This window comes from Panthera onca, chromosome B4 (assembly GCF_046562875.1).
Source record: "Panthera onca isolate mPanOnc1 chromosome B4, mPanOnc1 haplotype 2, whole genome shotgun sequence".
In the NCBI taxonomy this organism is placed as follows: Eukaryota; Metazoa; Chordata; class Mammalia; order Carnivora; family Felidae; genus Panthera; species Panthera onca.
Window position 1 is genome coordinate 135,599,279 of NC_138345.1, and position 26,513 is coordinate 135,625,791.

The 26,513-nt window shown below is 62.6% G+C and overlaps 1 protein-coding gene across 3 annotated transcripts in view; it reads right to left on the reverse strand.

Annotated features, from left to right (window-relative positions):
* Window positions 1-26,513, reverse strand: part of SCUBE1 (signal peptide, CUB domain and EGF like domain containing 1) — a 134,792-nt gene that overhangs the window by 36,981 nt on the left and 71,298 nt on the right. The window contains exons 5-8 of one of the 3 annotated variants that reach the window (XM_078449372.2): window positions 23,453-23,578; window positions 19,229-19,345; window positions 16,451-16,540; window positions 3,252-3,368 (exon numbers count right to left, since the gene is read on the reverse strand). In XM_078449372.2, coding sequence (XP_078305498.2) covers window positions 3,252-3,368; window positions 16,451-16,540; window positions 19,229-19,345; window positions 23,453-23,578 — 450 coding nt within the window. The remainder of the gene's footprint in view (window positions 1-3,251; window positions 3,369-16,450; window positions 16,541-19,228; window positions 19,346-23,452; window positions 23,579-26,513) is intronic. The other 2 variants (XM_078449374.2, XM_078449373.2) reach the window with 2 other exon arrangements.

The following is a 26,513-nucleotide window of genomic DNA, read 5'->3' on the forward strand; positions in this document are numbered from 1 at the left end:
TACCTGTTTACAAGTCTTCTGTGGCCCCGGGTCATCCGAGGACGAAGGCCCAGCCCTGTTTGCAGGCCCTCCCCTTGGCCTCCTCGGCCCGGATGCTCTGCCCTCCTCTTTCTGTGTACTTGACTTCTGCCTTGGTGGCCCAGACTCCGGCTGCCTCACTCGGGGCAGCCCCCACCGCAGCTTGGGAACCACCACCTCTCTAGGAAGACTTCGCTGACGTTCCCTTCATCAGTGTGGGCTGTCCCCTTGTCATGGGACCTGGCCTCGGCGGGGGGCGGCGAGAGGGCCCTGAGGACACAGATGGGGAATCTGGCTCCCGTCTGGAGCCCCAGGGCCCAGCAAGAGGCTGCACAGAGTGTATTCGCTGATGAATGACGAATGAATGAGTTACGGTGGCTAAGAGCAGGGCTCTTGAGGGCCTTGGGCCATCAAGGAGAACTTTCAGCCGTATCAGCAATGTTCAAGCATCAGTGGGAGGGGGCACAGCCTGGAAACCCAGGGGCCATGTGGGGGGCTTTTGGGTGGGAGTGGGCTGATGTCACCCTAGGGCAGCCTCGTGGGGAGGGCAAGCCGCTGGGCTGGGCTCGCTGGGCAGAGTGAGGGAGAAGAGGAAACAGGTGGTGGGTGGGCATTCTTCGGGCTGTTCTGGAAGGTGTTGGGAGGAGGGCCTGGTGTCTCTGAGGAAATCCGGGCTGCAGCTCAGGGAGTTGAGGCTCCAGACCTCCCTCCTCTCAGAAGAGCCCATTAGCAAGGTGCCCCCCTTCCCAATATCAAACAGGTGCAGCACCAAACAGGGGGCCTTGAGATTGGACCCCTGCCGTGCCCACACTGTTGAAAACAAAGCTGGGGGCATATCCTTCAGACAACTCCACAGCATGTTTCAGGCAGGACCCCCCCTCCCCTCCCCTCTTCTATGCCGGTCTCCACATGCCCGTGTGACCCCTGTGTGCTCAGGGCTTTCAGTTCCGGATTTTCCAAGACCTCTGTTACCTTTACCCTCTAGTCACCGGTCTTGCTTCACCATGGCTTTTGGCTTCCAGAACATACTAAACCTTTGAAATCACTCCTTTGATATCCCCTTCTGGGCCCGGGCCAACGCCAGGGCGTGCACGCCCACCGAGGAGGCAAAGCCCCGGGGCCGGGGATTCCCAGCCGGCCGGTCCTGCCAGGTGCCCGCGCCCTGACCTGCACCTCACCGGCGGCCCCAGAGAACTCGGACGGTGAGCACGAGGCTCTGGGACCCCAAATCCTGGGGTCTGGAGGTCAGCGTTTGTTCCCCAGTGTTCCCTGAGTTGAAGACGTCATGATGCTCATCACATCGGGCAGTTCTAGACCCATGCCAGTCCTGAAATGCCAACTTGTACGACAACATCCGGACTGCTCTGCTTACCGCCGCCTCCGCCTGGTCCAAGCCGGGTCGTCTCCAGCCCGGGTGACCACAGCAGCTGCCTCACTGCTCCTCCAGACCCTGCTCAGAGCCCCATCCAAGCGGTGGTCAGGGACCGGCTCAAAATGCAACCCCGGGCCCGTGCTGCCCCTGTTCAGTGGTGTCTGGGGGCTCGCCAAGGCTCAAAGGGTACAGGGCCGAGCCCTCCCCGGCACACAGGCCCCGCGGCATCTGGCCTGGCCTCCCCCGCATCTCACAGACCGGGGCGCACAAGATGTCTTTGGGGCCTTAAAGCCCTTGGCCTCTGCACGGCCGCCCCCATGCTGCTGGAAACGTGGCCCGGTAGCGCCTCTCCCGGCGCCCTCCCAGCCCCGGTGCGGGGCAGACTCCGGTCCTCAGTCTTCTGCCGGGCGGTACGCCATCCAGCACCCAGTGGTCTGTAATACACGTCCATCTCGGTGATTTTAAAAGCTGAAAAGCTGTCTTTTGCATTCGATAGAACGGGAGGCGGAGCGGCCTGACTTTACCCTCTTCGGCCCCAGCTCAAAGGGCACGGGGCCAGGCCTGCCGCGACGCCGCTGGCTGTGAGGACAGCCGGGACTGCGGGGAGCCCTGGCCGGTCCCCCCTACATCGAGTCCACATGTCACAAGCGGGCACCGAGCGGGCAGAGCGGGGGCTACGGAAGGGCTTTCTTTTCAAACAAACAGGTGGAAGGACCTCTGCTTCTGTCAATAACCCCTCGGTTCTTCCCCGCAAGGCAGCTCAGAAGGAGTCAGATGCTGTCTAGTTTTACAGGCTTAAGAGAAAAGCCCACCTCGGACTATTTAAAATCGCCGGAGGCCTCTGCTGTCCGTATTGTCACCCACTGGGCTTTGGAAGTTCACACTCCTCTGCCCTTCCGCTGCCTTCCAGCCAGGCCTGCTTCCTGGCAAGGCGGGGAGGCAGGTGGCCAGCGCTCCCAGGGATCCGAAGGGTCAGCTTGGGGCCTTGTGAGCGGCACTGAGGGGAGCTCTCCCTCCCCTGCAGGGGGCTCTGGTGCTTGGGGCTCCTTCGCGAGGGCTGCAGGGAGGCCCCTTCAGTCTCTGGACCTGCCAGCTCTCGCTTCTTGTGTCCTGACGGACCCCTAACACCACGAGCACCTCCGGGGGCACTCAGAACCCTGTGGGTTGAATCAGGGAGCGAGAGGGGGAAGAGCCGAGCAAGCTCCATCTGCTGTCACGTCCAGTGGCCAGGAAAGCGGTCCATTCCCGCAAGATTCTCATCCTCCCGGAACCTCACCTCTAACTGCAAACGGAGGTCCTTCTGCACCCCTAGTCCCGAGAGCCCCCACAATTTCACTCCTCCAGCCACAAGAACACGCAGCGTTCTCTTTTTTCCAACGGTGACTAGAAGACAATCCCGTCTCTGTACAAGGAGACCTGTCCTCCCCAAACCTCCCCGGGTCGTGCCGATGCCCCAGCTCTGCCAGGTGCTCCCGCGAAGGGGAGGGGAAGGGACGGCCACAGCTCTCACCCCGGGTGTGTGTCTGTTGAGGGGACCACGATGTATCACTGTGGGCCTAGGAGGCCCCGCAGTGAAGACGCTGCTCGCCCAGCACAGCACAGCGCACAGCCGGTTTCTCGGATCGCAGAGCGCCGCTGTTTTGCTCAGGACCCTACCGATGCAGCGTTCTCTTGAACCCTGCTGGGGGGCACTGGTACCGACCCTCCCCCTTCTCGGCCTCTCCAGCAGAAGGCTCGGGGACCGCTGACCCCTGCCCTTGCAGTCACTCGTGGCCACACACTGGACCCGAGCGCGCGGCCCCGTCCCTGCCTGAGTGGCGGGCGCAGGGGGGTACCCGTGCCGCCGTGGCTTTGTGCTGACCTTTGCACGTCTTCCCATCCGGTTGCAGCGTGAATCCCACCGGGCAGCTGCATCGCACGCCAGTGGCTGTGTCCCTGCAGGTCCGGTCACAGCCTCCGTTGTTTACTGCACACGTCTCTGGGAGAGGGGAAAAGAGACGGAGATGCTCAGTCTCCTGGGACGGAAGCCACCATCGCCTTTCTCCATTCATGGCGGGGGGGGGGGGGGGGGAACCTCCTGAGAGAGGAGACCTGAATTTGAGTTCTGGCTGATGCCTTCTAGCTGTGGGCTTCCCTGAGCCTTGGGCTCCCCGTCTGTAAAATGGGAGAATGACACCGTTTCCGTGGGATTGCTGGTGAGGACCCGCTTCGATGATGGCGGATGGGAAACCGTCTGCACACGACAGAGGGCTGTGCTTGTGTAAAGGTCTCCCCCCCGCCGCACAACAGGATCAACACTGCCACGTGGAGCCATCGCTGAGATCAGCTTGGCTGGTATTTAACTGCCCAGCGCCGGATTCCTAAACCCTTGTCCTGCCTGGACTCAGACTCCAAACCCGGGGACTGGCAGTCCCTGGGGCTCCGGAACAGGTCTCAGCGTGGACTGGCTTGTGACCCTGGCCGTGGGGTTCCCAGGGGGTGGTTCCCCGAGCCCGCACACCATCCATCACCTTCATGAGGCACTCAGCTCAACATCTGTTCTCATTGAGCCATAAGCCAAAGGCATCTGGTTTTTGTCCACTTGAAACTTGTCTAGTGCTTTTTTTTTGTTTTTTTTCCTTCCTTTGCAAATTCAAAGGGCCTGGAGTGGCTGGGGCAGAGCCCCAGGTCATCCAACCCGTCGTGTGGTGAGAGTGATCCTCCCCAGGCCTGGAGAAGGGGCTGGCAGAGCTGGGTCACCGGGGTGCAGGTGGCCCGCACACGGAGGGGACCGTTCCTAAGGCCTCTGAGCTCTTTCTGAGCCTCTGTGTGCTTTGATCTTGTGGGAACCGTGCCTGAGTGGACTTCCCCTCTTCCCTTCCACGTTGGGAACTGAGGAGCCGAGGGCCCCATCTTTTATAACCCGAACCCCCCCTGCCTGTCTACCTTGGCTTCCTCCGCGCACCTGGCCCTGGGGGCTTTTTTCCCTGAAGCCTCCCCCTAACTGGTTTATTCCGTCTGTCCTTCTGTGGTGTCTGCATTCCTGCGGGAGTGATGACTGAATACATACCCCGATAGCCAGGAGTCCCTGCTGCTGATTCTACCAAACTCTGATGCCTTTCCTTTGAACTTCAACTCTGTGTGTGGGGGTGGGCAGGGCAGTGAGAGGCGGACATCCAGCTTTCCCTTCCGTGTGAGTGTGCAGATTCTGCGGGGGCCGTGGCGGGCCTTGTCCGGAATGTCCCAGACACAGGGGCCACCGGTGGCAGGGGACCACCGGCCCTTCTTCTCAAGGCTAATGCCTTCCCCGTGATGGGAGGAGCTGTGACTATTACTGAAAGGCAAGCGTCCCGGCCCCCGACTCCTCCTGGTCTGTCTTTCCGAGGGTCTCCACAAACCCCAGCCCCGCAGCCTGGTGTGCCGGCCCAGGGGCTCGGAGGCCTCCGGCTTGCTCAGGTCCCAAGGCCCAGCGCAAAGACCACCTGCACGCAGAGCCTCCCCAGCCCCAGGCGCGGACAGGCCCCCGCCCTTCCCTGCACCAGGCTGGCCTCCGTCAGCACCAGCCACGCTCTGACCCGCACGTGGCCTGCTCTTAACCCGACTATTAACCGGGGCAGTGGAGGTGCGCGGGCCGGGGTGTCACTCACCGAGTGACCGAAGAAGGCTACCCCTCGGGTTGGTCCTCGGCACCCTCGCCCGGCAAGCCTTCCCTCCCGAGAGAGCCGCGGTGAAGTTCAAACTCCCCACTTCATAGCCACTGGTCTGGGGCCCCGCGGGGGGGGGGGGGGAGTTGCTTAACAAGCGTCAGTTTCCCCTCCTGGGGTTCTAACCAGAGAGGCCTCCCAGCCCCAAATCAAAGAGCCAGCGCAACCCTCAGGTGCCTTTTCGGCCTTTCATGTGGGACAGCCCTCTCTAGAGCGGGGCCGGAGGACCTGTCTGCTCTCCAGGTGCAGGTAATTAGGGCCCAGGCCTTGGGGAGCTGGGACGGGGGCACAGCCGGGACCTCACTCGTGACCGTGATGGTGCCTGGGGCTCCCCGTGGCAGTGGAGGCGGGGTGAGGCGGGGGCACTGGGGGCTGTGTCCCTGAGAAATGGACCTGACCAGGCAGGCTCCCGTGGGCCCTCCCCACCTCTGGAGGCCCCGATGGGGCTCGGAATCTTGGCCTTCCAGAGCGCTGGGGCCTCGGGACCCACTGGGCGGGCAGAGGCTGGGAGGAGGCTGGGGTCAGCTTGGGGGGTCACCCCCTCTCTGGCCTCTCCCCTGCTCTGGGTACACTTTTAATCTCTTATGTTGCTCTAGATGAGGTGTGGTGTCTAGACTTCAGGTCCTGAGCAAGGAGCTCTGGGCCCCCAAGAAAGGCCCTCAGGGGCTATTCTGGGTCCAGACCTCCTCATCCCATAGCACCTGGTTATGGTGGGTCACCTGCTCCGGACCCAACTCAGCCTTCCAAGCCTCGTGTGCCCCGGGCTCTTAGCAGCAAGGTGAGGCTCTCCTGCCCCCTCCACCTCCCTGGAGAGGAATCTGCCCGGGGCTGTGTGGCTGGCGAGTGGCCGAGCTGCTGGGCCCTGCTGGGTCTGACTCCAACCCACCTGATGGCCTGAAACCTCCAGCCCCGGCCCAGGACCCCACACAGCCGAGCAGGTACTATACTTTCCACATCCCTCCTGTTCCAGTGTTCTCTGTGCATCCTACCCCCACCCATCTGCCCCCTCGCCTGGGGCCCCCAGGCCTGGTCTTGCCACTTCTTTAACATCTGATTCCGGCCCCTGCCCTTACTGCTGCCATTCTGGGCCAGGCCACCAGTGTCTTCCTTTGTGACAATTACGGCCTCGCAAGGGTCCCTCTCCGCCAGACCACTGCCTTACTCTGGAAAGGACTCCGTGAGCCCTCTAGTCTCTCCCGGAACCCGCCTCTCCAAGACAGCTACTGGGTCTTTCCAAAGGCCTCTCCTCTCCCCCTGGAGAGACGAGGAGAGACCCTCCCGGGGCACAGCCCTCTACAGCCAACAGAGGATCTTCTCCTCCGCTAACATCTGCTGGCCTCACAGCAGCCCCAGAGGCTGGCCTCTTTTGCAGGAAGAGAAACTGAGGCTCCAGGAAGTTAAATAGCTTGTCCAGGCAGACGGAACCTCATATTAGGAGACCCAGGGCAAAATTAAAACGAAGGGCCCTTGTTCAAAAATTAAGCATTTCAAGACAGACAACAGAGCACTCAACCAATGGGGGGGAGGCCCTTCTGAAGGCAGGGCCTGGGGCAAGCCCCCTCACTCCTGGAGCTCAGGCTTCCTAACGTGCGAAGTGGAGGTGATGGTGTTGACCACGGAGTTCGTACGGGGCCCGGACAGATGTGGATGTCATGGTGCTTTGTGAGTTGTCACAAAGCGTTTCTTGGGGGCCCAGAGCGGGTCGACCACACGCTCACTCTCAGCGCCACCTCTTACGACCTCCCGTGAGGGGTCTTAGCACCCAGTCGGTTGCCGACTCGGCTGACAGCTATTTCCTGAGCTCCTGCTCTGTGTGGGGCACATGTGCCTCAGACAGTCCCTGGTCTTGTGGAGGCCTCAGCCTAGGGGGGCGGCAGATGGGCTCACTGCTCTGACCACCGGTTTGGGAAGGACTCCTTGGCACAAGGTGGCTGAGGACTGAGGGAGAGGAGCTCGAGAGGAGTCTGACGGCAACCAGGCCTCAGGGGTTAACGGTTTATCGGGGGAGACAGACTCCTGCTCTTCTCACAGGAGTCCGGGCCCGCCGCCGCCCTCCACCCCATCAGGCCTCAGCCCTTGGCCCCGGCTCGCGTGCCCCTCACGACCCAGGAGGCCCCTCCGAGCTCTCCTGAGCCCTGCTGGCTCTCCCAGGCCCTGGCCTCGGTTTGGGTGGCGGTCCCCCCCAGGGACCACTCGCTCCCCAGGCAGGGCTGTGTCAGGGTGACCCCAAGCCCGGTGCGGGACTGATTTCTGCCGAACGGCCAGAGGAAAGAACAAGCCTCTGGAGGAATGGGATGAAGCGGAGAGACCGAGCCCCGGCCCCATGCTGGGCCTGGCAGGGGGAGGGCGCCTGAGATGAGCCTGACGGCGGGGGAGGACCCGCGTCCAGCGGCACCGGCCTGCGTCACGGGCCCTGGGCGAGGCGGGCGCCCACGTGGGCTGACTGCAGGGGGAGTGGCTTCACCTGGCTCAGAAGGCAGGGGGGCGTCTCAGGCCAAGGAACGCGTCACCAAACGGCGCTGGGCACTGTAGCACAGGGTGGGGCCGAGGTGGCGTGCCCTGATGAGAACCGGACGTGGGTCCAGAGGCCCGAATGCCACGCTCAGTTCCCGATGTGCCATGGGACGTTAGGCCACGGATGCTCCCGTCTCGGGGCTTCTCCCCTGTGGTGGGCCTGGAATCACAGGCTTGTCTACAGTGCAGGTGTCAGGCCCCGCCCCGGAGGCTCCGATCTGGTGGCTGAGATGTGAGCCCAGTGACCCACGGAGACCCTGTCAGCCCAGGGTCTGTCCCTTTAAGGCCCTTACCCTGGTGGCGGGAGCACCTGTCTAGTCAGGGCTGGTCCGCCTGCCCTTTTGCCACTAAGGTCAACTGAAGCCAGCTGGGAAGAGGGGCTAGCCACTGGCTCTCCCAGCCCAGCTGTGGACTGTCTGGCCTTTGATCTCTCTTCCCTCAGCTGATTCCTAAGCCTTCCATGGCTCCCGTCACTTTGGGATAAGAGAACTCTTAAACACTGGCCCGGCTCTCCTTCACTGCCCGTGTCTTCGAGCAGACTCTACTGACCTCCGGGCGGGCCCGTGGCCCGTCATGGGCATTGTCAGCAGGCCGATGTCCCTCACTATGCTGGCACAGTGAGGTTGGTCACCTTCGTGAAGTCCCTCGGGCAAGTGAGAAGAGTCAGGCCTCAGGCCGACAGCAGAAGTCGCTTCCCCAGCCTCTCGGCAGGGACCGGGGGGAGTAGGGGTCGTCCCTGTCTGCCGCCTGCCGCCCCTGCTCCTTACCACACTGCCTCCTCACCTCTGCCCGGAAGCCCCGCTCTGCCGGCTCCCGGGAGCGGTCTGCGGAGGGGGGTCTTACCCATGTGGGGAGCCGCACCGTGAGGGCCGGGTGCCGGATGATCCCGCCCCAGGAGCACCCCGGTCTCTGAGCCGGGCCCTGGGGGACACGCTGGTGGCAGTGTGATATGGGGGCTGTGGGGGAAGGGGGTGTGTGGAGCCGGGGGCGGGGCAGTTGTGGAGGCCGGGACTGCAGGCCCTTCAGGGAAGGGGCCCCAAGCCGGGGTTTGAGGGGAAGTGGGAGGGAACCTCAGAAGCCCCGCTTAGCACCCAGCACTGCTCTGTCACATCTGAGGCCAGCGGACCCTTGGGCCCATGATTTTCAAAGAGCCGGCCAGCCCCGAGGCAGCCTGAGCGGGTTCTGGACTCTGCCCTTGTCGCACATAGGTGGGCGACTGTGGGACGCCCCCCCCTCCCTGCCCCGGGCCCTGTGCGGGCTCTGGCCAGGCTGCGTGGAACGACCAGGCCCTCAGGCCCGCATCACCCCATGGGCTCCATCCACTTGGGCCCCGCCCCGGCTCAGGGCAGTTTGCTGCGAGTAAGTGTCTGTGAAACTGTCCTCTGGAGACACTGGGCAGGTGCATGATCTCAGGGACCACACCCTCTCACGGGCCTGCCTGGTGGGTGGGGTTTCCACTCCGGTGCTCGGAGCGCAGGGCCCTTCCGGACCTGAGGGACGGTGCCCGGCAGTCTGTGGCAATGGGGGTGGGGGCTGACGGCAGGGAAGAGGCCGACCAAGAGTGAGACGAGCAGACCTTGGGGAAGTTTCTCCAACTGAGGATTTATATTAATGCCGGGGGCAGGGGCAGAGCCGCGGCAAGCCTTTACCCTGGCCTCTGACTCCCGCCTTTACTCTGGTTCCTAAGGGGAGGGGTGCTAAGGGCAGATCGGGGGGGCTCACACGCACCCTCTTGTTTGAGGCAGTCCTCAGCGGGGAGGGGGTGGTCATTGTGCCCGTTCTACGGAGGGCTCCCGAAGGCCCGGCTGGTGACCCTTCCAACCACGTGTGGCCGTGGAGGTTTGGGGGTCGTCAGACCCTTCTTCCAGAACACCCGCCACCAGCAGCTAAGGCCCTCCGGCTGTGCGTCACCTGCCCGCCTTTCCCTGGAGGGGCTGTGGGAGGGTCAGGGGGCTCCTCGGCCGCTCACCCCCGTGCCTCGGTCTCACCTGTACCACGAAGGGCGCCCTGGCGATTGCTGGGAACCTCTACGTGTCTACGTACACAAAGTCTCAGCCCAGAGGCCGCCCGGCAGAGGGGGGAGCCTTGTTCCAGATTCCTGATGGCTGCCGGGACTCGGGGACAGCCCGGTCCGAGCACGGCCCTGGGCTGAGGGAGGCGCCGCCCGGCACCCGCACACCAACGTCTGGCGCTCCCCCTCCGAGCCCGGGACTTCCTGGGGCCGGTGCAGCCGGCACACGGAGCCCGCCCTCCCGCTCCGGAGCTCCGGCCTGTGGGCTGGGTGGAACCTCACGGAGGGCTCTAGACGGCAGGGGCCTGGCTGGCCTCTGAAAGGCGCCTGTTCACCCCGCTGGCTCTTCGGCCCCCTTTCTTCTGGCATCACCGCCCGTGACCCGACCGAGGTCCGGCAGGCCCGAGGCCTCTCGCCTCACGGCCTGGGCCCGGCATTCCAGGTGCCCTAGTACAGTGCCGAGGGCCTGGGGAGGAGAGGGTGGAAAGACCGGATGCAGCCGGGCGGCCGCCCTGTGCCCCACGTGGGCCAGGTGCTCCACATCAAGCACCTCATCCAAGCCGCTTCAGAGCAGAGACTACAACCCCCTCCTTGCGAAAGAGAACGCTAAGGCTCAGAGACGTGAGGTGACCCCAGTCACTGGGTCGCCAGGATGCAGCCCGGGTCTGGCTCCAGAGCCCGGGCCAGGACGACAAACTGGAAAGAGTCACCGTTAGCAGAACCCTAATCAAGAACGCGTGGTCCTTAAGACAGAGACACGGCCCGGCTGAGCAGCGTGACCCCCCCCCCGATCCCTCCTTGGGACAGACCTGGAAATATGCAGGAAGCCCTGAGCTCTGGCTGTTCCTTGGTCGGTGGTCAGCCGGCCCGCAGCCGCCGCCGGGCCTGCTCCTGGTTGGTGCCGGCCCGGGAAGCCCCGAGCGAGGCCAGGGCGAGCAGCAAGGGAAGGTGGGGCAGCAAGGTGGCTGGGGCAGGAGGGGCGCAGGGGAGGGGGGTGGCCGGGGCCCCGGGGCAGTTTCACTTGTTTCTCCCCGCTGGGGCCCCTCTGGAGAGCGCAGCTGAACAACAGATCGTACTGGTAAAATAAAGATGCCCTGGCGCTCCTTGGGGTGCCTTCCATCTACGGCCACCACGGACAATCAGTATCACCCCTCCAGGGCCCTCCTGAGTGTGGCAGGGCAGGGGAGCCACGTCGACCGGCAAATACCTCAGGAACTGGGCCATTAGGTGTTGGGGGGGGGCGTTGAGGTCACATCCCAAAGGGCTCTGGGACCCACTTGGACCAAATCCTGAGGGGCCAAGAAAACTAGGGAAGGGTTAAGGCAGGACAGCGAGGGGCTGCGGGCAGGGAGCGTTGAGGCCCAGGAGTGTGCGGGGGTCAAGTGTGCCCGGCCGCCGGTGGCACGGAGCGGAGTGAGGAGCAGCGGGGCAGGCCGGGCGTTCCAATGCCCGGTTCATTGCCCCTCACCCCACGCCCAGCCCTCTGGTCCAAGCATGGATTCCCCCAGGGAAGCCACAAAACACCCGCCCCTGAAAAGCCAAGGGACCCTGGCTTAACCCTCACCTCCCTGAGCCCGGCCACCTCTGCCAGCGGAGGATGACTGTCTCCCTCAGTCCTCAGGGGTCATCCCACCTGGCGGTCTGACCACGTCACTCTCTTCGTGACACCATTCGGAGCTCCCCGCACGCTAGACCCCACCCCCCTCTGACCTCCAGCTTCACGGACACGCTCTGGCCCGTGCCGCGTCCACACCGCCACACGCCGGCTTCACGCTTTAGGATTCCCTGCCGCACGCCGTGTCTGCAAAACCCCCGTCTACCGCAGGGTCTGAAGCCCAACAACTGGGCCTCGGCCCACGTTTCCTGCCAGGTTCTCTCCGCCCCCCGCCCCATCTGCGGTCTCCCCTCACAGAACCCGCCCCCAGAGCCTGGGCCACGGCTCGCCCACACGGACCTGTACCCACACCTGTAGTTGGGAGGGAGAACGTCCGCAGCTCCCCGTACCCTGCCTTCGCCCCTACCCTCATTCTGGGGGCCGAGACAGGGGCGTGCGGGAGAGGTCTTGTGTTAGCTGTGCCCCCAGAAGGATCATCTCTCACAGTTTTTATGCTTTAGGAGACGGGCCTACAGACCAGCTAGAACCAGATTCAGATTTCACGTGGGGCCCGGAGAGAGGGGGAAGGCTGCAAGGCCTCGGGCTCCAAAGGCAGCCCAGGGACTTGAGGGCGAGTGCCCTGGGCCTCTGCAGGGTGGGGGCGGGCCCGCTCCCCCCCAGCCAGGCCTGGTCCTTGCAAATGCAGGGCCCGGGCACCAGGAACCTGGTTCTGCCTGACCTACTGGGAGGCTGGGGGTGAGTCCCGCCCCTCTAAGCCTCAGTCTCCCCTCTGGGTCAGGAACCTGCCCTGTGTCATCACCTCCCTTGCCTCACATCTGCCTGAGCCCCTCCCCACTGCCAGCCTTGCCCAGGATTCAGGATCCAGGTCTGCCCTTTCTCTCCCAGCCGGACACCTGCCTGTGTGAACAGTGAGCAGTGAGGCCCCACTCAACCCCGGTCCCCTCCTCCAGGAAGCCTTCATTCATGCTCTCGGCCAACCAGCCTACCCTGTGCTCCCGCTCTGGGCAAGGCCCCACGCTGTGCCCCCAGGGGCCATCAGAGCTGGCATAGTCTTGGCATCTGCCACACGTCAGGGAGTCCCAGGCTTATGACAAAATAGGGTGCTGGTGGAGGAGGGGCAAGGAGTGGAGATGGGGGTGGCAAGGAAGGACCAGTTAGGTCTGGACGAGCCTCCGTCAGGCGGAACTCTCTAAGATGGCACCTGGGTAAAGAAAGGTGGGTGACAGGGCCCACTAGAGCAGGAAGCTGCAGGTGCAGGCCTGAGGGACAGGCAGAGGGTGGCTTCCAGGAGGTGACGGATGCCAGCCAGGTGGGTCTGGGGGGGAGGTGGCCTGGGAGGTTGGTGAGGCCTGGGAGGTGGTGGCCGCACAAAAGAGGTGACAGGCGGGCAGCCCCTGGGTGGGCAGAGGGGCCGGGAGCTGGGGAGGAGGAGTGTGAGTGTTCCCTTTGCGGGGCCTCACCTCCGTCTGCAAAGTGGGGACGTCTGCCTCAGGGCTGCGGGAAGACTCACTGGTGAGGAGCGCGAGTCAGCAGAGGGAGTGGGCTGAAGGGCACTGAGGCTGCCGGAAGGAGCGGTGGGTGCTCACCGTGGTGGGGGGGGGGGCGGCGGGGGCTCTAAGCCCACCTGCAGGGGCGGGGGCGGGGCTTCCTGCACCATCCAATGCATCCCGTGCTGCCAGCCCCGGGCTTGTGCCGGGAGAATGGTGGCCCTGGGATAAACCAGTAAAGAGGGCAGACGTGGGCTCTGACTCTGGGGCTCACAGCGGCCAGACATCCCGGGAGGTTCCTCCGAGCCCAAGCGTGAACCCCCTGCGGTCAGTATAATAACAGCTCCCTGAAACGTCCTTAATTCCCCATGACCCTGCATGGCAGAGGCGACTCTGCAGATGCGATTAAATTAAGGCCCCTGAGATGGGAGCTTGTCCTGGATCATCTGGGTGGGCCCGATGTGGTCACAAGTTTCCTTAAAAGTGGAGGAGAGAGATCAGAGAAAGAGACAGGAGCAAGGTCAGGGAGATGTAATGCTACCGGCTTTGAAGACGGAGGAAGTGGCCAAAAATCAAGAAATGTGGGTGGTTCTAGAAGTTTCTAGAGCTTCCAGAAAAAAAATGCAGCCCTTGCTGACACCTTGATTTTAGCCCGGTGAGTCCTGAGTCCGGTCTCTGGCCCGCGGGAGACAACGAATTGTGCTGTTTTAAGGCACTAAGATTGCGGTAGCTTGTTCGCAGCAACGGAAGCTAACACGGCATCCAACCCACGTACGCTGTGGGGAAGGGACTGACCGAAGACCCGGGCTGACACGAACAACAAAACAGCGCCTCATCAGTCTTGCTGTGAGTGGGGCCCCAGGGGCCCCTGGCAAACTTAGCGGGGTGTTCAGGGGCTTTGCACAAGTCGGCCAGATATTTGAAATTTATCACTCCAACCCTCAAACCCAAATATTTCAATTGATTTTAATGTCAACAGAAAAATCTCCTACGTATTTGGAGCCTCTTGAAAGGAAATGTAACCGCCCCTGCTCTTCGCCTGTGCTCGGTGACTGGGGGTAACTACAGACAGCAACGGCTGGGTGCAGCCGGGACCCCAAGGGTGGGGCAGGGCTCTGTAGCCCTGAATGGCCCCAGGCTGTTCTGTTACAGACCATCACCCTCTCTGTGGCACGGAGAAGGGGGTGTCACCCCGAGGCCGCAGAACCAGTCTGTTGTTGACGTGGGGCACCACGGACAGGGCCGGGATGGCGCATGCTCATGGGGCCTCACGGGGCCGCCAAGCGCCGCCCTGCGCTGAGTCTTATCCTACCCCCCTAAAAACGAGCCCTGTTGACACAGGAAGGTCACTGGCATCTCAGCCACCGGGGGACTGCAGCACGCGTGCCCTGCTCTGGCAGAAGCCTGTACCGTGACTATAATGGGCACCGCTCATAGTAGACGGTTCCAGGGCATTCCGGCTCTGCCCTTCCTCGCTAGTCTCTGCCCTCTCAGGAGGATCCGGGTCAAGGGGGGCAGACTCTGGAGCTGGGTGGCCCAGGGTCCGACCTTGCCCTCAAACCCTTCAGTGTCTTGCCTCCCTCATCTGCTCCTGGGCCACAGAACAAGGTCCTTCCCTCTGCCTGTTCTACCGCATCCCCTCCAAGGACCCCAAAGACGGCTCACGTGCCCACCAGCCACAGGCTCCGTCACACCGGCCAACGATGCTCATCCAACTCTGGTTCCCTTCACGGTCTACGCTGCTCTTTCCACACAGGGCCGGGCTCTGAATGTGATGCCCCAGGCGTGCTCTGACCAGCACAGGGGACAACGGGGCTGGCGACCTCCCTCATTCTCCGTTGTCGTGCCTCCGTTCACCCAGCCTGGGAGCAGCTGTCCTCGCCAAGTGCTGCTAGTTAGAGCCTGGAGTTCAGTAGGATCCCAAGTCTGTCCCACATGGGCTGCTCTCAGAGGAGACAGGTGCTAAGAATTATGGGCTCTCGAGGGAGGGGCTCACCAGTGCTCTAGACGGTGCCTTTCATGGAACCCTCAAGGGTGGTTACTTAGCTCTGGGTCCTGGAGAGTCGTGGGCACGCCTGCTCGCTGGGGCCTTCAAGCCCGCCCCGTGGCCATTTCCAGCCCTTCCCAGGCCAGCCCAGACAGCCCAAGTCAACATGACAGTCCCGTCCAGAGAGCTTTGGGAGAGGGGACTTCCAGACAGAAGTCCTGTCTGCCCGTGTGACCAGAGGTGAATCCTCCAGACCCCCTGGACCCTAGTGTTGTTTGAGAAACAGGGCGACGCCTGTCCTGCCTGGCATGGACTTCAGGCTTCACAGAACACTGTCAGCCCGGCTCTCCTCTGCTCCTCGAAGCTCCACCAGGGAGGGGAGCCTCAAGCCTAGTTCCCAGCACGAAAGGCCCCATCCCTCCCGTGGCCCCATTTACGTTTCCCTTCTCCCTAGATGTCTGGACTCTTTTGAGGTCCATATGAGGACCATGAAACTAGGTGACCTCTCCGGGACCCCGAGGCTCTGACTTCCATGGCCCCGGGACCCTGACGCTTAGGATGGCCCACACAGCCGTGACCTTCGGGCTAAACTCAGCTGCGCGGGGTAGTATGTGACTGCGGGCAAGCCAGAGGACCCCACGAACTTCGGTTTCCTCCTCTGGGACATAGGAAATGTACCACCTGACCCACAGCGCCCCAGGCTGGTGTGCCACAAGGAAGGGCGTGACAATCCCAAGCGACCCTACGGTTGTGCTCCAGAGGCCCGGGCAGCTGGCACCACTCAGGGGCCAGCAAGCGCATAACTGGAGAGCTGAGGGCAGGGGCATGGATGAATGAGGGGCAGACTTGCCCCGTGCTTCCGCAGCCTGAGCTTGATGGACGAGCAGCCAGCCGGGTCCTCCTCCTCCTCCTCCTCCTTCCCCCTCCCCTGCTCAGGGTCAGCCACACCAGCAGGCCGCCCAGGCCACCCTGGGCAGCGCCAGCCGTTTCCGGGCGAGCCTCCCTAGAATCTGGGTCCAGCCCGGGGCCAGTGTCTGGAGCGCAGCCGCCATCACACCTGCCCCCTCGAGACAAGCGGGGGCCTGAAGCAGGACCAGCACAAAATGGGCCAAGGCTGTCCCGTATGCCCACCTCAGGCTGGGTTGTTCACAGAGTCAGGAGCCTTGGGGCCGGAAGGGGCCGAGTGAGTCTTGCTTTGACCTTAACGGTCCTCTCCTCTCTGGGTAGCAGATCTCCCAACTATCAAGCAGGCCCCGGAGATCCCCCGGCCCCGAATCTAGATGGGTCTTTTTCGCCCTGAACGTGGCTTCCCTCCTTGGCAAGGAGACCGAGAGGCACGTTGCTGCCTGAATCGCTGCTCTGCGCTAACGCCCTCCTTTGCTTCTGTGTCTCAGTGTCGCTTTGCTGACCTCGGGGCTCCTGACAGCCAATGTGGGCATTTACGGTGGGTAGAGGGGTCTCCTTACCCGCAGAGGCCCCTAGACACTGGCTCTGGGTTCTTTGCTACAAACACACAGAGAAATACACGTGTTTGGTGAAGGGCAAAACCTTTAACAAGGGAAGAGCGAGTTCACATCTGGAGTGGAGCCCCCTCCCCCCCTCTCGGACACGGCACGCGCGGGCACACGCAGGGGGGCCCCCCCCACGCACGCACACCCCGCACGCCAGCACGCACTCCCAGCCCCACACCGCAGCACGCACGCACGCGCACGCACACGGACAAAGGTGCAAGTACAACAAAGGAAGTGGAAGAAAAGTGTTACCCATGAGTAGCCGCCGTTTCACCCGCTTGTCCACATCAGCTACTGACGTGGCATTGAACTGAGAGCGCTCAATTGCAGCCTCATCCTTCTCTAAAACACAAGTAAGGGACAAACACGGAGCCGCTGGTTAATGAGAGCCCACTTCCCGCGGCCCAAGACAGTCAGCCTCTCGGCGTGGCGCACACACAGCCAACACGGCGTGCCGGGCCGGCGCGGCGTCTGCGCCGAGGGGCCAATCCCGGGAACCTCCAAGGGCGTGTTCAGGGCAAGGGCGAGGAGGCAGCAGGGTGGGGGGTGCGGAACGGGGGTGGGGGTGGGGGTGGGGGCGGGGGCGGGGCGACCACACGAGGGCACAGACGGGACGCGGGGCCCATCTGCCGACAGACAGAGGAGGCGGCTTGAGGTCAGAGTGGACGGACCCAGCCGCGGGGGGCCGCGGAAGCAGACGGCACGGCCTCAGCGCTCGGGCAGACACACGTGACTGCAGACACCCCGGCTCAGGCTGGACGGGCAGGCACAGGCACAGGACGAGGCACAGGACAAAGGGACAGGGCCGCGAGGTCCGGTGATGGCTGTGCCTGGACAGCAAACGCCCCGTCTCGAGGGCACGGACGTGCGTCAGACACTCATGCAAAGTTAAGAACAAAACACCCGGGAGAACAAACACACGCACAACGATGGACCCAGTCCGACAGACAGACAGACAGACAGACAGACAGAACAGGGGCTCGATTGGGGCAGCGCTGGTTGCCTGCTTGTCTATAGAGGACTAGAGCGAGACATTCAAGTGCTTGACAGGGGCCGCGAGAGGGGCCAGTCATCTCAGGAGCGTGCGGAGAGAGAGGCGGGCCGGCCGGCAGCATCCTGGCCGTCGGGCAAGACGCTGTGCCCCGATGCTGCCCGTGGAGGCGCACGTGAGGTTAGCGGCCGGGCGGTCCTCGGCTGGGCCGGAGGTGCGTGGGGACACGGGCTCCCGAGGGGGGGAGCCTGCGCGGCGGTGAGCGGAGGCACACGGGTGGTTCTCCTGGCCTGCGGGGGGCGATGGCCCAGGAGCTGGGTCCGGAGGAGGACCGCTAAGGGGAGGGGAGGGAAAGAGGGGGCGAGGGAGGTTACGTCAGAGAGGAGAGTTAGGCAGGGGCCTTGACATGCAGCAGACGCTGAAAGGTAAAAAAAATGAGGAACGACGAGTCAGGTGGACAGAGACAAGATGCGTGAGACCAGGCTGGGTGTGTGTCTGGCCGGCGGCTGAGTGCACTGGTCCCGTGGCCGGCGGGGGCCGCCGCGCTGCAGACACAAACAGGGAGGGCGACCCAGCAGACAGACAGGAAGGGGCTGGGGGGGCCTGGGGGGCCCCCCCGGCAGGACAGTGGAGACAGGGAGAGAGGCGGGAGAGGGGGTTCTAGATGGGATCAGGCTGCAATAGAGACACTAGTCTGAGACCAGGTTTTGCTTTGAAAAAAAAAAATTTTTTTTTTTTTTTTTTCGTTTTTTGGTTGTTTCGTTCGGTTTGGCTTTTGGCTCTGAAAATACTTAATGAACGTCGGTTATCAGACAAGACAGGCAATCAGGGACCATCACCAGAAAAGCAGGAGGAAGGAGATAGGATGAAACCAAAAAGGCCGTCTGAGAGGAGACCACACAGAGGAGGGGAGAACCACGCAGGTAGCAGCCCCTGGGAGACAGCCGGGACCAGGGTGAGACGCTGGGGGCCGGCCCCGGCCCCGGCGCCCCCGCTCGGCCCCTCACAGGACGAGGGAGCACTCACGGGGACAGAAGGCGACAGCAAACTCTGGCTCCCCGGCTCTGCCTGCTTGCCACCCCTTGTGTGTTACTGGAGAGTCCCTTCAGGAAAATCTTCAGAGTCAGTATGAAGAGATGCCCCCCACTCCCGCCCTTAAAAAGAACAGACGTGACCACCGACCGTGGGCTTCTAAGGGTGGCTGACGTTGAAGGGAAGGAAAACAGAGGATGAACAAAGTTGGGTGGGTGCCAACTTTGAATTCTTCTTTTTCTCAGCTGCAAGATGTGCTGTTATTTTTGGGTGGGAAAGAAGCGACTACTGATCACGGCAGGAGGCAACCCCAGATATTCTAGCTTCCTCTTGGAAATAAGGACCGGGGGGAAGGGGACTCCATGTGACGACAGGTGAGGTGACAGAAGGGGCAATGCTGACAAGAAGGGACTCTGGTTGGGAGAAGTCCAGCGAGAGCTCTGTTAGCTCAGGAGTGGAAGCAGTTAAAAACACCCAGAGTCCCCCCCGCCCTACCCCGGGATTCTTCCGTCCGTCTCCCCTGGTGTAGACGATGAAGACTTAAAGCTGCTTTCTGAGCAAACCCCTTGGCTTTCTAGACTGTGGCGGGCAGCTCACGTCGCTAATGGGGCCAAGATGCAGGTTAGGCGTATGTGCTGTGCGTCCCCGTATCGGGAGGGAAACCCCTGCGCTTTAAAGACAGAAGGTCCCCTCCTCGGGCGCACACACCTTCCTCCTCCTCACAGGCCACCCCCCCCGTTGAGGAGGAGGACCCGCAGAGAGCCCACAGTGACACGAAGCAGAGGTGCTCGGTCCTGGGTGGCTGGATGGCCCTGCGTAAGTCTCTACAGAAGGCTTCCCTCGGGGACGTGTGCCGGCCCCCTAGGTGGGGACCTGGGTGCTCCCTCAGGCTCACTTCCTGGGAACCGGGCCGCGGTGGGGTGCTGGCCAAAGGCAGGGCCACACGGTGCACCCTGGGGGGGCGGGGGGGGGGCGCACAGGTGCCAGTGCCCGGCACACTTACTTACCGATGCACGTCCGACCGTCTGAGTGGAGGGCGTACTTCTGGTGGCAGCCACACATGGGGCCCGTGTCTGTGTCCTCACAGCTGTGCTGGCAGCCTCCGTTTCCATAGTTACAGGTTACTAGTTAGGCCCAAAGCGTACATACGTGTGTATAAAAGGAAAAACAACAAAGAGGATTAGTTTATCGGTGCTGGTTGATTCTCTTAAGGGACGGGGCGGGGGGGAGGGGGGTGCAAAGTGGCGGCATAAGATAAACAGCGAGTAAGCACACGTTTCCCTGGACTTCAGCCCCACCAGGGTCTTGGATGGGTTTGCTCGCTCCCCGGGCGTGAACCGGGGTAGGACGGGTGGACTTGGGTCGTGTGGGCTTCAGGGCCGGCTCCAGCTGACAGACTCGGACGGTGTTTGGGGAAGAAAGCGCTAGGGGAGACAATTTTATCCTTCCTAGGTTCCAGGGGCACTTAGACACTGCCTGTCTGGACGGGACAAATGCCAGGCATGCCCTGCCAGGCGAGGGAGGGAGGTGGCGGGCCCGAGGCGAGGGGGACACTCATTCCGTGTGCGGGAGGGTGTCCCCACAGAAGTCTGCTCCCTCCTAGTCCCAGCGGCCGTCTCCACCTGTATCCCCTCAGAGCCCGGATCCCCCGGAGGCAGTGTCCAAACAGACAGAACATATGCACGTTAATGTCATCTCAGGTGCGCTTTTGAGAATGACCTCTTATGGAAACACGTCACGTAGTTTGCAGCGTCTAACAGAGTCTTAAAACGTTTCACGGCATCAGCGACCCGGGTCGGCCAAAAGGGGGCCGAACAAAACACAGCCGGTCTGAGGTAGGAGAAGATAAATTCCGGTTTATTTAAAAGAAAACTGCTTATTATCCCGTCTCAGGGTGAGAAGTAGAGCCGAAGGAGATCCGAGATCTCTGTGCGAGGGGTTCTCGCAGCCCCCGCTTTACTCAGCTCATAAGATGACAGGGTGCGCATCGCCTGTATGCAAACGGTGCCCCAGGGCCTTGAGGACGGGCTGTCTTCCTGGCACCTTAACCACTTATCTAGAATTCTATCTACGCTCTTCATGTATTTGGCAGGACCCCAGTGATGATCAAATATGCAAAAATAAATCTCAGGCCAACCACCGTCGGAGGGGCCGAAGATTCCGGAGTGGCGGTCTGGATTAATGACGCTCCTTTGGGTGGCAGATCCCCACGACGGGTCCCAAACATTCCAGAACCGAGGCCCGCGGCCGCCTCTCCCAGGCACCCCTCTCACCCAGGGCACGGCACAGAGCCTCCATGGCGTCCGTCCCCAGTGATGGCGGGGACCCTGTCAGCCTGGACACGTGCCGTCTCCCTGCCGGCTGAGGAGGACACGAAGAGAGTGGCTTCTGCTCAGTGTCTCAGATGCCGTCCTTGCAACCAGAGACAGGCTCTGCCGGGCTGCCTCTGCCACAGGGAGCTAACGTCCCGTCTGGAGGAGGAACCCAACCTCCGGGGTGACATTTCGAGGACGTGCACAACTCTTCAGGAAGCACAACGGGGACTTGGAGTGCGGAGCCCCTCTGGCCCCTTCTCCACAGGAGCATCTCTTCTCTCAGCTTTCCTGGGGAGCCCGGCAGCCTGCGGTCACAGTCTCCCGTCTCTGAAACAGCTCAGCTCTCTGCCTAGGAAGAGCCCCGGGGAAGCCAAGGACAGAGGCGGCCACAGATTTCAGGTGAGGGCAGAGCCCCAGGCACAGCCCTGCCTCGGGCTGGACGTCACGTGCCTCCCCAGATTGAGAGAAGCTTCGTTTCACAGTGGGCAGGGGTGCAGGCGTGAGGAGGCCGTGAGGACACCGCAGACAGTTGTTTCCAAGCTCTGGGCTCCAGGAGATGGGCCGCGCCCTGCAAGCGACTCCGAGGGCGAAGGTCTGTCCGAGGCAAGCTGGGGGAGGGCCGTGCTGAGGGTCCCGTGCTCCCCCACACGGGCGTGCCCGCATCTCATGGACCGTGGGGGCCGAGCTAGCGGGCACCGAGAGCGCCCACAGCTTGTACGTGGAAGTGCGTGCTGGCGCCTTGAGCTCCGGGACCACCAAGAAGGGATGGAAAAAGCCCCTCGGGCCCCGGCGTGGGCCCCGCACTCTGGATAGAAGAGTTGGGTCCTGCTGGCCCACGGAGGCGGGCTAGGCCCCCAACCCAAATCCGGATGTAGAACTTCCTAGACCTCAGTCGGCCTCGAGGGCCAGGGGGAAAGCCTCAGAGCCAACTTTATGCTAACCCTTCACGTCGACCACACGGCAGGAGCCAGAGCCATCCACGCGGGCCCTGCACAGGAGGGCTGTGGTCACCCACTCCTTGCCCCCAGGACCGGTATCCGATTCTATAAACACCTTGGCAATACGGAGCCCCCGCCAGCGGAGAGGGTGGGGCTTTTATTTCTTTAACCAGCAAACATTCGGGTCGAGGGCTTGAGTCTTCTCACTGAAGGGTGGGGAGGTGGGGGGGGGGGTTGCTTCCCTGCTCACAGAGGGCCCTGCCTTGTCCCCGACCTCTCAGATCAGCTCGGCCCCTCGGGAGACGTCCTCTGAGCAACCTGTTCCCTTGCAGTGCTCATCCCAGACGGTTCAGTGGGTCCCAGCCACCGCCTGTGGCTCGCAGAGCTCTCTCCCCAGCACCCAGCTCAAGGCTTGGCCAGTCTTGCTGTGGAAGGAACACTCTTTACTTCTGGCTGAGCCTGTCAACAAGCCTGCCCAGTCCACACGTGCTTGTCCCTGGCCTTGGTCCGGAGGACTGGGAAAGCTGCAATTCTGCACTCTCGGTTCTGAAGGGCACCAGGCGCAGCGGGTTTCTCTGTAGTTAAAGGAACTGTCCGAAGCAGAGGACAGAGGGCCTGGCAAAGTCCTGGGGCTGGAGCCGGGCACTCGCCCGTGGTGACCACCCACACGCTCATCTGTGAGGCCCCACAGGAAAGGCCAGCAACAAGGAGGGAGGCTGCCCGCATCTCGGGACGTGCCTGGGGAGAAGGAAGCATCTCCACTTCGGGGAAAGGACGCATCACGAGTGGGGGCTGGAGCACGAGCTCCTTGGAGACAGGGACTGTGCCTAGTGCATGTGGGTCCCCAAGACCTTGGTGACTGAGGAGCATGGGCTGGGAAAGGTGTGGCGGCCACCCACAGAACAGCTGATGACAATCACGGACTAAGGACGACAGGCCGGCAAGGGCCAGCTGTCTTCTCCACGGAATGAAGGATGGAAAGCAAGGCCAGTTTCTCTGTGAGCGCTGGTCAGCTCAGTCTCCCATTTCAGTGGCAAGGCTGGGGCTGCTTTCTCTACCGGGAATCGGATTCGGACTCCTCCACACCTTTCTCTGCATCACAGAGCGGGGCTGGAACGAAGCACGCGTCTCTGGCCAGACGTGGGCAGCAGGCACACCGGCCTCCCTCAGCTCTTCGTACACACAGAGCAAACGTGGCACCATGGCGGGCGTCCCAGCTGCCCAGTGAGCCGAGGCCGACCCCGCCACTCCCCACGCAGCTGCTGGGAGCTGGGTCTGACGCTCTTGGGGACTCGTGTGTTTGGCCACGGTCCTGCTTCGTTTGCGGGCTCCCAGTCCTCCCGGGGAGGACCACATTAAGGGGCTGAATGACACCTGTGCCCCGTGGGCTGACCTCCAAGCTGGTCCTGAATGGCACCTTTGGCCAGAGGCCTCATTCAACCCAGATCTCCCAGGGAATCACCATTTACAGTGGGCCCCGCGGGGCAGCCTGAAAGCTCCGATCTGTGATCCTGGAAATAAGGTCAGCACGGGCTGGGCTGGGTCCCCTCCCCCCCAAGCTCCTTTCCTTCTTGATATCATCCTGTCACCAAGGGCCAAGCCCTGGCCCCAGGGAAGCCTGGGCTTGTAGGTCTCTGTGCCACAGCCCTCCATACCCGTGGGAGGGCTCGGCTCAGGGCCCATGGGTCTCTGGGGTCAGGGTCACAGCTCGCGCCGGCAGGGCTATTGAGCAGGGTCCTGCCCCGGGGCTGTCGGTGATTCGTGCCAGGTGGGGAAACCGCCGTGTCTAGCGATCACAGCCCTCATCCCTCATGCCTCCCCAGGCCTCTTCAGGGACCTTGCCCTCCTCTCGACCCCGAGGGGCGGAGAGCCCTCCCTGGGAAACGTCCAGCCGACTGGACAGATCCCCCCACCCCCCAATAAAGCAATGGCAGGAGACACATGGGGATGTCTGACCCATTTGCCTCCATCTACCTACGTGTGCAGTCCTTCTGATTCTGGGCAAGGTCAAAGCCGGGCCTGCAGTCACAGGCCACCCCACCTTTGGGCGTCTCCCGGCAGATGTGGGCACAGCCGTGGTCTTTGTTCATGCAGTTCATACCCTCTGGGAAGAGACAGATGAGAGAGAGAGAGAGAGAGAGAGAGAGGACCAGAGGAGGGAAGAGAGAGAAAATTTCAGGCTGAAGAGAGGCAGCCTCTAAAACGTCACCATCAAGTGCAGCGTTCTGGGGCCGCCGTTGGCACGTGCACCGTCCGCGCACGGCGGGGTGTGCACCTAGCCGTCCAGCGGGAGAGGTCTTGGGGAGAAACCAGGGGACCCATGGAAGAAGCGTTTCCTCCCTAGGTCGGATTACGGAACCGAGTTCAGGTCGGGGCTTTGGACCGCTTCCCTACTAAAGCAGGCGCGGCGGCATCTCAAACGATGGCAGCAGCGCGGCAGGCGGCTGGGCCCCGAGGGGACCCTGACGGGTCAGGGGACCACGGGGGGGGGGCGGGGAGCAGCAGTCAGGAGAGGTGTGGCCTGGGAGGCGCCGTCGGCCCTGCGCGGCCACCCCTCACCGCGTTCCTGCACGAGTCAGAGGCAGCTGTGCTGCTCTCTTGGACCTCAGGGTGGCAGAGGCTCATCTTCACCAGCCCCACGGCCACGCCCTGACCTACACACCACCCCCCAGCTGCCAGAGGGGGGTCTGTCTCTGTCCCCGGTCCCTGCAGTGCGCCCCAGGACCCGAGGAACCCTCACTCCCAAACGCAGAGCCCCGTACGACCTCCGGCTCCGTCCGCACGCCCCTGTACCCCCCTGGAGCCTGTTCCGTGTCCCGGGGCACGCGGGTCACCATTGCCACAATCTCACCCCGAGGCTCCTGCTGGTTGGCAGATGCTACTTTTTAAAGACGCTACTTTTTAAAGGTTTGCGGACCTCGGGTGCCTTGTTCTGCGAAGACCCAGCCCCCTGCCTTGCTGGTTGGGAGGCATCAGAGAGGGGAGCCTGTCCCAGGGTGCTGGGGCCGGGCCACCCCACCGCCTGCTCGTGTCCCCATCCTGTAGCTGGAGCCCTGCCCCTGTCGCACCTGCTTGGCGGGCCCTTCCGACTCGTCCTCCCGGCTGGGCTCAGAAGCTCTGTCCCTCACAAGGCCAGCTGTGTTCCTGTCTCCTCTCTTTCCAGGCTCCCCGAGACTCTACTGGGGCTCCAAACCCTAGGCAGGAGCAATGTGCTCGGGCTCCTTGCCCCTATAAAGGCAAGCGCTCCCTTCAGAGGTGGGGAAACCATGCTTGAGACACCTGCCCAAAGGCCCACGGTACGCTGAGAGGCATCACAAGGACGTGGACCAGCACCTCAGAGTCTAAACCTCTTTCCCACTCCTGGCCCAGAGGCCTTGTGGAGCGCAGAGAGCTGGGCCACCCTGAGTTTCTGGGGCAAGGACCATGGACCATTCACCTCGAGGCTCCAGAGGCCTGGCCTCCAGTCAGTGCTCACAGAGAGTTACATGGAAATGTTCCCTGAGGGCTCTGGCATAATGGGGACAACGAGGGGCGCCTGGGGTGGGCCGTGTGCCTCTCTCCTCAGTCACCCGTAGTTCCTGGGACATTCCCCCCACCCCGGGAGCCTGCCTGGAGTGGCTCGGAACCCCTCCGGTTGACCCCAGTTGATGTTTATCTTCCTGGTGATTTGTGAGGAGTTTCCAGGATTTATGAGGTCACTGGGGTCAAGTGAGAGGCTGTAGGTCACAAGTCCATCAAGAGGCTAAGGGCAGATGAAAGGAGGAGCTGCTGTCCGCCCACACAGCGCCCTGAGACCTTACTTCCGTGTCCTACCCGAGAGCAGCCAGCCTTGGACGGAGGAAAGGAACGCCACGGGCGGGGACACACGGGGGTCTCCCTTCCCCTAGGTGGCCCACGTGTGTGTCAGGACTGGCTCAGTCTTGACCCTGTCCACTTTAAGCATGGGTGGCGGCGGCGGGGGGGCAACTGAGATCTGACATCTATTTAAAAACACAAACACCCTGGCAGCTACAACCAAGATGTATTTTTAAATGTTTATTTATTTTGGGGGGGGGTGGGCAGAGAGCCCGATGCGGGGCTCAAACTCACGAACCCGGCGATCATGACCCGAGCCGAAGTCAGAAGCTCAACCGACTCAGCCACCCAGAGGCCCCACAACAGAGAGTTTTAAAAAGTCTAAATATCAGTAAAACGAAGAAACGGCCACGAGTAAAGCCTGCAGTTTGCTCAGCGTGCTGACCTCTGGTTTCACCTGACTTGACTACCCACGTTGTTCCTTCACCTCACTTGCCTTACTTATTCCAGGCACGCGGTTGGACAGACGCAGAGCGTGACCAACGACCCAGCAGCGGAACAAACAGGGCTCCTTGTAGGAAGCTTCAAGTTCATCTGGAGAGACAGCCCCTTCCTCTGGCCAGAGTCCACAACAGCACCCGTGCACGCCTGGCGGACGGGGGCGCTGCGCGACGCGGAACCGGGAGTGGGGGTGCCGACGGGGCTCGGGGTGGGTGCGAGCGTCGGCCCGCTGCCGGGGTGCCAACGCCCTAGCACGGCTGACGCCCAGCGCCAGGAGAGGTCCCTGGAGGTGCAGCTGGGGAGCGGTGCACAGCCGGCCCTTGCGAGCCGGGGAGAGCCAGCCTCACCAAGTGGCATGGCTCTCTTCGGTCACTGCCAGGGCAGCAGCTGTGGGCATGCGCCTGGCCTCCTTCCCGGTTGCGTGTCTCAGAAAAAATCGCTTCACTTCTTGAGTCTTCCGTAAAACGGGAATGATAATCTGTGCTCCACAGACAAGACAGCGTAGGTATTCCGACGCTAGGTCTTTCTACGGGGGCACCGAAGGCCGGGATCTTCTGTGGATCTGGAGAGAGGTCCTCACGGGGACCTTGTCTAGGCCCGGCAGCCCCCCCTCAGAGAAGGCTCTCAGTTGAGGGGATCTCACGGGCCACTGAGACATACGCTGTCTCTCATCAGGTCTCCCAAGAGACTCCCGCCTTGGCCAGGGGCCGGCCAGTGGGGGGTGGCCGCCAAGGGGCCTCCCT